We start from the raw sequence: 14,084 nt of genomic DNA on the forward strand, positions 1-14,084 counted from the left end.
CCCATAGGGACCTATAACACTGCACACACTGATCTCTTATACTGATCATTATTATCCCATAGGGACCTATAACACTGCACACACTGATCTCTTATACTGATCATTATTATCCCATAGGGACCTATAACACTGCACACACTGATCTCTTATACTGATCATTGTTATCCCATAGGGACCTATAACACTGCACACACTGATCTCTTATACTGATTATTGTTATCCCATAGGGGCCTATAACACTGCACACACTGATCTCTTATACTGATCATTATTATCCCATAGGAGACTATAACACTGCACACACTGATCTCTTATACTGATCATTATTATCCCATAGGAGACTATAACACAGCACACACTGATCTCTTATACAGATCATTATTATCCCATAGGGACCTATAACACTGCACACACTGATCATTGTTATCCCATAGGGACCTATAACACTGCACACACTGATCTCTTATACTGATCATTATTATCCCAAAGGGACCTATAACACTGCACACACTGATCTCTTATACTGATCATTGTTATCCCATAGGGACCTATAACACTGCACACACTGATCTCTTATACTGATCATTATTATCCCATAGGGACCTATAACACTGCACACACTGATCTCTTATACTGATCATTGTTATCCCATAGGGACCTATAACATGCACACACTGATCATTGTTATCCCATAGGGGCCTATAACACTGCACACACTGATCTCCTATGCTGATCACTGGCGTGTATTAACACGCCTGTGATCAGTGTTATCGGCGCTTGACTGCTCCTGCCTGGATCTCAGGCACGGAGCAGTCATTCGCCGATCGGACACCGAGGAGGCAGGTAAGGTCCCTCCCTGCGTCCTGTCAGCTGTTCGGGACGCCGCAATTTCGGGCGGTCCCGAACAGCCCGACTGAGCAGCCGGGTCACTTTCACTTTCATTTTAAAAGCGGCGGTCAGCTTTGACCGCCGCTTCTAAAGGGTTAATACCGCACATCGCCGCGATCGGCAATGTGTGGTATTAGCCGCGGGTCCCGGCCGTTGATGAGCGCCGGGACCGACGCGATATGATGCGGGATCGCGGTGCGATCCCGCTTCATATCGCGGGAGCCGGCGCAGGACGTAAATATACGTCCTGCGTCGTTAAAGGGGTACTCCGGTGAAAACCTTTTTTTTTTTTTAATCAACTGGTGCCAGAAAGTTAAACAGATTTGTAAATTACTTCTATTAAATAAATCTTAATCCTTCCTGTACTTATTAGCTGCTGACTACTACAGCGGAAATTCTTTTCTTTTTGAAACACAGAGCTCTCTGCTGACATCACGAGCACAGTGCTCTCTGCTGACATCTCTGTCCATTTTAGGAACTTTCCAGAGCAGCAAATGTTTGCTATGGGGATTTCCTTTTACTCTATACAGTTCCTAAAATGGACAGAGATGTCAGCAGAGAACACTGTGCTCGTGATGTCAGCAGAGAGCTCTGTGTTTCAAACGGAAAAGAATAACCACTGTAGTATTCAGCAGCTAATAAGTACAGGAAGGATTAATATTTTTTTATAGAAGTAGTTTACTAATCTGTTTAACTTTCTGGCAGCAGTTGATTTAAAAAAAAAAAAGGTTTTCACCGGAGTACCCCTTTAAGGCTATGTTCGCATGGCGGTATTTCAGCTGGAATTTACTGCCCATTGACTTTAATGGGATTCCGCCGAGAAAAAAACCGCAAAATTCTGTGGTAGAATCCCATTAACATCAATTTGCTTTGAATTTTAGAAAAATTCTGTGTTTTGAAAACACCGAATTCCGCCGAAATTCTGCTGCTATTCCTTCGGAATTCCGTCGGAATTTGTGCAGAATTACGGAATTTGGGATTGTGAACCTAGCCTTATATGGGGTTTTCTTTTTTTTATTTATTCCAAAAACAGCGCCCCCACCAGGTTGTGCACAGTATTGCAGCTTAGTCCTATTGAATTGATGGGAGCCAAGTTGTAATACCACACACAACCTGAGAACAGGTGGTGGCGCTGTTTTTTGGAACAAAGCATCTGTGTTTTTGTAATCATGGATAAAAAAAATTATTAAAAAATAAAAAGCCACCAAAAAAAACTGTCCCCTCACTTTTTTTCCTTCCTCTATGATGTGGTTTTTGCACCAATCAAAAAAAAAAAACATATATAAAAAAAAAAAATTATATATATATATAAAATAAAGGTGTTTTTTTTTTTATCTGGCATTTTATCTCCCCCCCCACCACATTTATACAAGTCATGTGATTCTTTTACCATGTGACTTAAGGATTTTTGTTGATGAATTGAAAGAAGTAAAAAAAAAACACTAAAAAATAAGACTAAAACAACAACATACACATGACACCACCCAACTGCATTCACACTAACAGCCCCGGAACGACCCATAATGCACAGGGGAGCAGGGTTTGTTCAGTGTCCCAAATAGTTGTGATTTACTGGTGGGGAATAGATAAACCCTACGGTCCTGGACATTTAATCCTTTAGATACTACAGTCAATGGTGACTGCGGCATCTAAGGAGTACGACAGAGGAAGGGGGCTTCCAAAGTAATTGATGGATTATCAAGGGGTTTAAATAGCCCCCGACTTGCCAGATGTATCCGCTTAGGTTTGTATATGACAGTTTCCCAACCAGTGTGCCTTTGGCTGTCCGGGCATGCTGGGAGTTGTAGTTTTGCAACAGCTGGAGGCACACTGGTTGAAAAACACTGATATGATGTCTTTAAAGGGGTACTCCGGTGGAAAATCAACTGGTGCCAGAAAGTTTAACAGATTTGTAAATAACTTCTATTAAAAAATCTTTACCCTTCCAGTACTTTTTAGCAGCTGTATGCTACAGAGGAAATTCTTTGCTTTTTGAATTTCTTCTTTGTCTTGTCCACAGTGCTCTCTGCTGACACCTCTGTCTGTGTCAGGAACTGTCGAGAGTAGCATAGGTTTGCTATAGGGATTTTCTCCTGCTCTGGACAGTTCCTGATACAGGCATCAGGTGTCAGCAGAGAGCACTGTGGACAAGACAAAAAAGAAATTAAACAAGAAATGAATTTCCTCAGTAACATACAGCTGCTAAAAAGTACTGGAAGGGGAAAGATTTTTTTAATAGCAGTCATTTACAAATCTGTTTAACTTCCTGGCTCCAGTTGATTTGAAAAAAAAAAAATTTCCACCGGAGTACCCCTTTAATACAGTATATTCTCGGCACTCTGCAAGCGTAATGTCGCCTTCTAGTGGTAGAAGTTCAGAACTTGTCTTGTTCTTTGTTTTTCTCGGTTTCTATTAAAGGGATATTCCAGGAAAAAAAAAAAAAAAAAAAATATATATATATATATATATATATATATATATATATATATATATATATATATATATATCTGGCTCCAGAAAGTTAAACAGATTTGTATATTATTTCTATAAGAAAATCTTAATCCTTCCAGCAGTTCTCAGCTGCTGAAGTTGAAATTGTTCTTTTCTGTCTGACAACAGTGCTCTCTGCTGACACCTAGTGTTGAGCACGAATATTTGTAATGCAAATTTTTATCGTGAATATCGGCACTTTGTCATTTCGCAAATATTTTGAATATTGTGCTATATATCCGTAATGATGAAAATATATATTTTTTTTTTCACATGCAAATTTTATCATGGGAAAAAAAAAAGTGAACGAGCACAGCGAATATGTGAATTTCGGCAATATATTCGCGAAATATTCGAATGTGGCGCCTGCCGCTCATCACTACTGACACCTCTGCTTGTCTCGGGAACTGTCCGAAGCATTAGAGGTTTGCTATAGGGACAGTTCCTGAGACAGGCAGAGGGGGTCAGCAGAGAGCACTGTTGTCAGACAGAAAAGAACAAACTCAACTTCAGCAGCTGATAACTACTGGAAGGATAAAGATTTTTTTTTTTTTTTTTTTAATAGAAGCTATTTACAAATCTGTTTAACTTCCTGGAGCCAGTTGATATAAAATAAAAAGTTTTTTTTTTTTTTTCCTGGAATACCCCTTTAACTTTATTAACTATAATTTTAGCAAGAGCGGACTGCTGTTTCTCACTGAAGAGTTAAGTGGGGTATGAAAATGTATTATTGGCAATACTTCATGGGAAAAAAAAGTGAACTTAAGTCTCCTCTGGCCAAGCAGCCCCCCCAAATAGATGGGGACTCTTCCGGGTTTGGCTCATGTGAATTTGTTTTCTTCTCTGCTGTGGTTTCTGTTACAGTGTTGCAGCTATATATAGTCTGATCACCGTCCTTCCTTTATCTTATAGGTGGGCCGACAATTTTGAAGCAAAGGGATGTAAAGGGTCGCAGAGCCATCAGTTCCAGCATCCGTTCCTACAGGTGAGAGACGTCTCCGCCTTCTACATTTAGTTAAAGCAGTGGTCCCCAAACTGTGGCCCTCCAGATGTTTCAAAACTACAAATCCCAGCATGCCTGGACAGCCGTTGGCTGTCCAGGCATGCTGGGAGTTGTAGTTTTGCAACATCTGGAGGGCCAAAGTTTGGGGACCACTGAGTTATAGCATCAGATATGTTACTTTTAGAGATGAGCGAACTTACAGTAAATTCGATTCGTCACGAACTTCTCGGCTCGGCAGTTGATGTCTTTTCCTGCATAAATTAGTTCAGCTTTCCGGTGCTCCGGTGGGCTGGAAAAGGTGGATACAGTCATAGGAAAGAGTCTCCTAGGAATGTATCCACCTTTTTCAGCCCACCGGAGCACCGGAAAGCTGAACTAATTTATGCAGGAAAAGCCATCAACTGCCGAGCCGAGAAGTTTGTGACGAATCGAATTTACTGTAAGTTCGCTCATCTCTAGTTACTTTGTTGCTGCCACTACAGCGCCTCTAGTGGTTACATCTATAGTTACATCTCTATTTGTTCTACTGTATGGAGCTCTGGGCCGACTGAATGGGTGTCATGGGGCCCTCGTACTTTTAGGTACTTGTCTAAGAGGTTGGACACCTATCTTACACCCCCCTCCCCCCACTACCACCACCTCCACCACTACTTTAATCCTGAGCAGTACTCCTTTAAGTGTCACATGACCCAACAGTTAAAGGGGTACTCCCCCGGAAAAAATTTTTTTTTGGTAAATCAGCTGGTGCCAGAAAGTTAAACAGATTTGTAAATTACTTCTATTTAAAAATCTTAATCCTTCCAGTACTTATTAGCAGCTGTATGCTACATAGAAAATTATTTTCTTTTTGAATTTCCTTTCTGTCTGACCACAGTGCTCTCTGCTGACTCCTCTGTCCATTTTAGGAACTGTCCAGAGTAGGAGCAAATCCCCATAGCAAACGCATGCTGCTCTGGACAGTTCCTAAAATGGACAGAGGTGTCAGCACAGAGCAGTGTGGTCAGACAGAAAGGAAATTCAAAAAGAAAAGAACTTCCTTTGGAACATACAGCAGCTGATAAGTACTGGAAGGATTATGTTCCAAAGGAAGTTCTTTTCTTTTTGAATTTCCTTTCTGTCTGACCACACTGCTCTGTGCTGACACCTCTGTCCATTTTAGGAACTGTCTAGAGCAGGATAGGTATGCTATGGGGATTTGCTCCTACTCTGGACAGTTCCTAAAATGGACAGAGGAGTCAGCAGAGAGCACTGTGGTCAGACAGAAAAGAAATTCAAAAATAAAATAATTTTCTATGTAGCATACAGCTGCTAATAAGTACTGGAAGGATTAACATTTTTAAATAGAAGTAATTTACAAATCTGTTTAACTTTCTGGCACCAGTTGATTTAAGAAAAAAATGTTTTCCAGTGGAGTACCCCTTTAAATGATACAATAGAACAAGATACAGATCTGTGCAGCTCACACTGGCTTATGTGAAAGGGACATTATATCGAGTTTAAAGGGGTACTCCGGTGGATTTTATTATTTTTGTTAAGTCAACTGGTGCCAGAATCTACAGATTTAGAAATTACTTCTATATAAAAATCGTAATCCTTCCGGTACTTATCAGCTGCTGTATAATACAGAGGAAGTTGTGAAGTTCTTTCCAGTCTGAACACAGTGCTCTCTGCTGACACCTCTGTCCATGTCAGGAACTGTCCAGAGCAGGAGATTTGCTATAGGGATTTGTTTCTGCTCTGGACAGTTCCTGACATGGACAGAGGTGTCAGCAGAGAGCACTGTGGTCAGACAGAAAGGAAATTCAAAAGGAAAATAACTTCCTATGGAACATACAGCAGCTGAAAAGTACTGGAAGGATTACGATTTTTAAATTAGTAATTCACTTTCTGGCCCCAGTGGATCTGAAAACAATGTTTTTCCTCTGGAGTACCCCTTTAAATATTTAAGAAAAAGGAGACCCCTGATTATAAGTAATGGGGTAACGTGTCATAGAGGGCATTTTCCAGGTGGTATTGTCTATATCAGTGTTTACCAACCAGGGGTGCCGCCAGCTGTTGCAAAACTACAACTCCCAGCATGCCCGGACAGCCAAAGGCTGTCCGGGCATCCTGGAAGTTGTAATTTTGCAACAGCTGTAGGCACCCTGGTTGGGCAGCGTTGGTCTATATAGAAGAGGATGCCCAAGTATTGTTTCAGGCTGAGGAGGTAGTGTCTGTCTTCCAGGCGGTGGGCATGTTCCTGGGTGAGCTCTCCTGTCTGGCCGTGTTCTACATCCTGGTATTCAAGGACCGGCGATCCCCAGCACCGACCATGGCTTCTTCTCAACCTTTCAACTCCCTTCTCTTTCTCCTGCCAGCTATGTGCGACATGGTCGGCACAAGTATCATGTATGTGGGTGAGTACAAAACCGAGCCTGTCCCAACCAATATAACTACTGTACTAAGTGTAAAAGAAATAGGTACAGATCTAGTCAGTCTAGACAATGCTCTGTAAGCTGAATGCCTCAGTAAGACATGTTTCCCTGCTACTTTTCTACACAGTATAACATTAAAGCATTGTCTAGATTGGATACAATTGTATCACTTCTCAGCTGAGAGCAGGACGAGCTATGTACAATGTATCAGTCTGGGGTCCAGGATGTTTAGCTCACAGAGCATTGTCTAGACTGGATACAATTGTATCACTTCTCAGCTGAGAGCAGGATGAGCTATGTACAATGTATCCGTCTGGAGTCCAGGATGTTTAGCTCACAGAGCATTGTCTAGACTGGATACAATTATATCACTTCTCAGCTGAGAGCAGGACGAGCTATGTACAATGTATCAGTCTGGAGTCCAGGATGTTTAGCTCATAGAGCATTGTCTAGACTGGATACAATTGTATCACTTCTCAGCTGAGAGCAGGACGAGCTATGTACAATGTATCAGTCTGAGGTCCGGGATGTTTAGCTCACAGAGCATTGTCTAGACTGGATACAATTGTATATACTTCTCAGCTGAGAGCAGGACGAGCTATGTACAATGTATCAGTCTGGGGTCCGGGATGTTTAGCTCACAGAGCATTGTCTAGACTGGATACAATTGTATATACTTCTCAGCTGAGAGCAGGACGAGCTATGTACAATGTATCAGTCTGGAGTCCAGGATGTTTAGCTCACAGAGCATTGTCTAGACTGGATACAATTGTATCACTTCTCAGCTGAGAGCAGGACGAGCTATATACAATGTATCAGTCTGGGGTCCGGGATGTTTAGCTCACAGAGCATTGTCTAGACTGGATACAATTGTATCACTTCTCAGCTGAGAGCAGGACGAGCTATGTACAATGTATCAGTCTGGAGTCCAGGATGTTTAGCTCACAGAGCATTGTCTAGACTGGATACAATTGTATCACTTCTCAGCTGAGAGCAGGACGAGCTGTATGCAGGTTTGCTTCCTCTGAATATAAACAAGAGTGTTATTATTCACTGACAGCAAGCAGAGATCTTGATACTGATGAGAAATTGTAACACAAAGCATAGACACTAACTCCGGAAATCACAGCACCAGCCAGGTCATGGATGATGAAAAAACTGGAATTCTTTATTATCTCCACATAAAGTGCAATATTTCGGCAGCAGTGGCCTTTGTCCAGCATTATAGAAACAGGAAAAGTGCGCAGATATATATATATATATATATATATATATATATATATATATATATATATATGTATATATATATATATATATATATATATATATATATATATATATATACAGTGTATTGGATACAATACAGGCGATACAGATGTGTAATCAATCATAGACACACCTCCTGTCAGATTGGGATGGTAATATACAACATAATATATGTACAAATAAAGTGCTCAGCGCAGCCAATTGTGCATTAAAGGGGTACTCTGGTGCTTAGACATCTTATCCCCTATCCAAAGGATAGGGGATAAGATGCCTGATCGCGGGGGTCCTGCTGCTGGGGACCTCTGTGATCTTGCACGCGGCACCCCGTTACAATCAGTCCTCGGAGCATGTTCGCTCTGGGTCTGATGACTGGCGAACAGGGGGCCGAAGCATAGTGACATCAAGGCCCCGCCCCCGTGTGATGTCATGCTCTGCCCCTCAATGCAAGCCTATGGGATGGGGCGTGACAGCTGTCCCATGTGATGTCACGCTCCGCCCCCTCAATGCAAGCCTATGGGAGGGGGCGTGACAGCTGTCCCATGTGATGTCACACTCCACCCCCTCAATGCAAGCCTATGGGAGGGGGCGTGACAGCTGTCCCATTTGATGTCACACTCCACCCCCTCAATGCAAGCCTATGGGAGGGGGCGTGACAGCTGTCCCATGTGATGTCATGCTCCGCCCCTCAATGCAAGCCTATGGGAGGGGGCGTGACAGCTGTCCCATGTGATGTCACGCTCCGCCCCCTCAATACAAGCCTATGGGAGGGGGCGTGGCAGCTGTCCCATGTGATGTCACGCTCCACCCCCTCAATGCAAACATATGGGAGGGGGCGTGACAGCTGTCCCATGTGATGTCATGCTCCGCCCCCTCAATACAAGCCTATGGCAGGGGGCGTGACAGCTGTCCCATGTGATGTCACGCTCCACCCCCTCAATGCAAGCCTATGGGAGGGGGCGTGACAGCTGTTCTATGTGATGTCACGCTCCGCCCCCTCAATGCAAGCCTATGGGAGGGGGCGTGACAGCTGTTCTATGTGATGTCACGCTCCACCCCCTCAATGCAAGCCTATGGGAGGGGGCGTGATAGCTGTCACGCCCCCTCCCATAGGCTTGCATTGAGGGGGCAGAGCGTAACGTCACACGGGGGCGGGGCCTTGATGTCACAATGCTCCGGCCCCCTGATCGCCAGTCATCAGACCCGGAGCAAACACGCTCCGGGGACTGATTGTAACGGGGTGCTGCGTGCAAGATCACGGGGGTCCCCAACGGCGGGACCCCTGCGATCAGGCATCTTATCCCCTGTCCTTTGGATAAGGGTATAAAATGTCTTAGCGCCGGAGTACCCCTTTAAATATACTTAATCAGCAGATATCTTCATTGTCAGCCTTATACAGTAGTGGATCTCTCATCAGATCGTCATCGCTATCATGACGGTTGTTTGTAAACAAACTAACTACGCATCAGCGCATCACCCCCGTATAGACCAATAGAATATCAATACAGAACAAGCTGCGCCGCCGCTCCGAATGGCCATACCCTAACTAGACCCACCGGGCATATCGTGATTGCGCAACACATGCCCCATGTGTTGGAAGCAATGCGATCGCGCCGGCAAGCCGCGCAGGCGCAATGCCCACTGCTAGAAATAAATACATTATCCAGAGCTAACATAATATTCAAGCAGGGAAAAACAAAATGTATTATAAGGACAACCCCAGTATAACGACATACACATCAATAGTATCGGGGGGAAAACATATGGAACTATCAATTTATAAGACTAGACGGCTTCAGTGATATTGATCCCGGCTGCAATGAAGGTTCTTCACAATGATTCCAATGGTGACATTCATAACCTTATATGTGCCTAAAAAAATAACTGAAATAGTATTACAATTAAAATCAATTTACCAACGAATAAAGAAAGTTGCAAAAAAAAAAAAAGGATTAAAAAAAATATCTAAAGAAAGAAAATATAAAATGTAGAAAAATAATAATAACAATAATAAGAAAGAAAAAAAAATAAAAACTAAATAAAAAAAATAAAAAATAAAAAATGGAAAACAAAAAAAAGAAAAAGAAGAGGAAAAGAATTTAGAAAAGAGAAAAAAGGAGAAGGAAATAATGGGAAAAAAAGGAAGAGAAAGAAAGAATTGAAAACAGAGGAAAAAAGAAAAAATAAATAGAAAAAATAAGCATAGACATGTACATGGCTTGGAATTCAGGTGCCTGAGATTTTTTGTTGTACTGAATAAAGGGGTTCTCCACCATAAGGTGATTTTAGTACGTACCTGGCAGACAGTAATGGACATGATTAGGAAGGATCTGCACTTGTCTTGGGGCTAAATGGCTATGTTGTGAGATTACTATAACACTGTGGTAGCTTTTTGTGAACTGGTATTTCTTGTTTGGGTTTTCTTCCTTTGCCTACAAATCCCAGAATTCCATTTTCCTCCCACCCACACATCAGCCACCCCCACCCATTGAAACCTAAATGAGCTGCATCCATTCAAAAGACCTGTGGTTTTCAATCAGGGTGCCTACAGCTGTTGCATTAGTTGCAGATTGATCCCTCCACCCATTGAAGCAGAAAGGCTCCCTGTCATCAGCTGACTAGTGATGTCAGGTCTCGGCCGCATTGTAACCTGGGAAAAATCTGAGCCAACAGTCATTTTGTATGCTGGTAAAAATAAATATTGGGATGAAAATCAGATAAGAATTGTGAGAAAACCGTCACACACAGGTACAGACATTATATTATGGACTACACTAACTTTACAGCCCCTGTAGCATAGTCAAATAAAACAAATTCCTGGAATACCCCTTTAATCGTATACATTGTATGATGTGTACAGCCCCAGCATTGGTGCACAGACTTCCCCCAATCCTCCCGATGTTGGGTGCTCCGGGTGCTCGCCCCTCTGGACAGATCTAATGTCCCCCTATCTCTTCTTTCCCCCATTTTCCAGCCTTGAACATGACCAGCGCCTCCAGCTTCCAGATGTTGCGCGGAGCCGTCATCATCTTCACCGGCCTCCTGTCTGTAGCCTTCCTGGGTAGGAAGCTGGACTGCAGCCAGTGGGTGGGAATCTTCGTCACCATTGCCGGGCTGATCATCGTGGGCTTGGCCGACTTGTTGAGCGGTCCGGGGAGCGGGAAGAACCTCAGCGACGTTATCACAGGTGAGACATTCTGCGTCTTCTGCTGCTTAAAGGGGAACTCCAGTGGAAAACAAATGTTTTAAGATCAACTGGTGCCAGAAAGTTAAGCAGATTTCTAAATTACTTCAATTAAAAAAATCTTAATCCTTCCAGTACTTATCAGCTGCTGTATACTACAGAGGAAGTTGTATTTCTTTTTGGAATTCTTTCTGTCTGACCACAGTGCTCTCTGCTGACACCTCTGTTTGTATCAGGAACTGTCCAGAGTACAAACAAATCCCCATAGCAAACCTCTCCTGCTCCGGACAGTTCCTGATATGGACAGAGGTGTCAGCAGAGAGCATTGTGGTCAGACAGAAAAGAACTCCAGAAAGAAATACAACTTCCTCTTTAGTATACAGCAGCTGATAAGAAGGATTAAGATTTTTTTAATAGAAGTAATTAACAAATCTGTTTAACTTCCTGGCACCAGTCAATTTGTAAAAAAAAAAAAAACTTTAAAGGGGTACTCCAGTGGAAAACTTTTTTATTTTTTTTTAAATCAACTGGTGCCAGAAAGTTAAACAGATTTGTAAATTACTTCTATTAAAAAATCTTAATCCTTCCAGTACTTATTAGCTGCTGAATACTCCAGAAGAAATCCTTTTCTTTTTGGAACACAGAGCTCTCTGCTGACATCACGAGCACAGTGCTCTCTGCTGACATTTCTGTCCATTTTAGGAACTGTCCAGAGCAGCATATGTTTGCTATGGGGATTTTCTCCTACTCTGGACAGTTCCTAAAATGGACAGAGGTGTCAGCAGAGAGCACTGTGCTTGTGATGTCAGCAGACAGCTCTGTGTTCCAAAAAAAAGGGGCACTCCGCCCTTAGACATGTTATCCCTTATTCAAAAGATAGGGCAGGGGTCAAGTACTGGGGAAAAAAAAGTATGGGAACTCACCCAAGATTTCCCCTCAAGGGCTGGTCCTGCAGGACTTCTACTAATGGGAACAGTGTTCCTGCAGTGGAAAAAGTGCAGGAACTCAGTTCCCATGTGTCCCTGCAGGACTTGAGCCCGGGGATAGGGGATAAGATGTCTGATCACGGGCGTCCCGCAGCTGGGACCCAAGCAATCTCTGTGCAGCACCCGGCATTAGTTTAAAATGGTGGGGGTCATGACCTCATGGCCATGCCCCTTGTGATGTCACGTCACGCCCTCTCAATGCAAGTCTATGGGAGGGGACCACTCCCCCTCCCGTAGACTTGCATTGAGGGGGCGTGGCGAAACGGGGGGGGGGGGTGACCATGACGTCACGACCCCTGAAAAACGTTCCAAACGCTGGGACAGTGGAGTACCCATTTAATATTGGATACAAACACATGGAGGGTATATAACGGTGACCTGTGGAGGACATGACCGTGTGATGTGACTGTTACAGGCCCATGGCCGTCCCCCTGCAAAATATTGACCCTTCCCCTATTTTTGCAAAATTATGATAAATAAGACTTCCTTACATATTCCTAATAAAACAGCCGTACTGTGTCCATACAGTGAAAAATAATACTGCCAATGCTGTAGGGACTTTCAACCTATCTCGGCTAAAACTAGTAAATTCATGCAGCTCATTATTGTAACTGGGTCATGTTGATAGGGTCGACCCTTATGTTTCTAATGACTGATCATTATACTAATACTAATATGCCATTGCTGCTGGAAAAATATATCTGTTACCTACCCTTTAACCCATATACATCAAAATGCTATCTGCTCGTCACTCTGAATATAGGCCTTGAAATGACTCCATGCGGGAGTAAAAAGACTAAACATCTGACAAACAGAGAACTTCTGCTAAGAAATTATTGGACACTAGATATGCTAATATATACGGACACAATCAAAATGTACAACCAATCAAAATGTAACATGCTAATTGTGATGTCACAACTAACCCTCCTTTTTCCAAATGTAAAAGCCAAATTTACTTCCTGTAATAAATCAGAACTCCCTGGAGTCAACACCGAGGAGGGAACTCATACCAACCTGGCCTGGCATGAATTTTCTTACTTCAACACTCCGAAATATAGTACAGCAGTAGTCACTCACAGATTAAGGCTGCACATTTACCCATCCTTAACAATGTAATCACCAGCCCTGGGTCAGCAGATGTATTATAAACAACAAGATGACATCAACACCTATTATATCCCTCCTGCTAGCTCCCTGACTCCCCCCTCCAGCTCTATCTGTATACTGCTGCTTTATTTATGGGATCAGGATATATAGTCATTATACACCAGCCATCTAGCTCTAACTGTATACTGCTGCTTTCTCTATAGGATCAGGATATATAGTAATTATACCCTCCCCCTCAGCTCTACCTGTATACTGCTGCTGCTATCTCTATGAAATCAGGATATATAGTAGTTATACACCTCCCCTCCAGCTCTATTTGTATACTGCTGCTGCTATCTATATGGGATCAGGATATATAGTAGTTATACACCTCCCCTCCAGCTCTATCTGTATACTGCTGCTGCTATCTCTATGGGATCAGGATATATATAGTAGTTATAATCCTCCCCTCCAGCTCTATCTGTATACTGCTGCTATCTCTATGGGATCAGGATACATAGTAGTTATACACATCCCCCTCCAGCTCTATCTGTATACTGCTGCTGCTATCTCTATGAGATCAGGATATATAGTAGCTATAACCCTCCCCTCCAGCTCTATCTGTATACTGCTGCTATCTCTATGCGATCAGGATATATAGTAGTTATACACCTCTCCTCCAGCTCTATCTGTATACTGCTGCTATCTTTATGGGATCAGGATATATAGTAGTTATACACCTTTCCTTCCAGCTCTAACTGTATACT

General features: G+C 42.8%; 1 protein-coding gene across 2 annotated transcripts in view; it reads left to right on the top strand.

Moving 5' to 3' along the window:
* SLC35F6 (solute carrier family 35 member F6) overlaps window positions 1-14,084 on the top strand; it is a 49,601-nt gene that overhangs the window by 26,113 nt on the left and 9,404 nt on the right. For both annotated transcript variants that reach the window (XR_008890887.1, XM_056563750.1), the window contains 3 exons: window positions 4,291-4,363; window positions 6,606-6,777; window positions 11,033-11,245. Coding sequence is in view for 1 of the 2 variants with exons in the window: in XM_056563750.1 (XP_056419725.1) it covers window positions 4,291-4,363; window positions 6,606-6,777; window positions 11,033-11,245 (458 nt within the window). In the remaining variant the exon portion in view is untranslated. The remainder of the gene's footprint in view (window positions 1-4,290; window positions 4,364-6,605; window positions 6,778-11,032; window positions 11,246-14,084) is intronic.

Source organism: Hyla sarda, chromosome 3 (genome assembly GCF_029499605.1).
Source record: "Hyla sarda isolate aHylSar1 chromosome 3, aHylSar1.hap1, whole genome shotgun sequence".
Taxonomy (NCBI): domain Eukaryota; kingdom Metazoa; phylum Chordata; class Amphibia; order Anura; family Hylidae; genus Hyla; species Hyla sarda.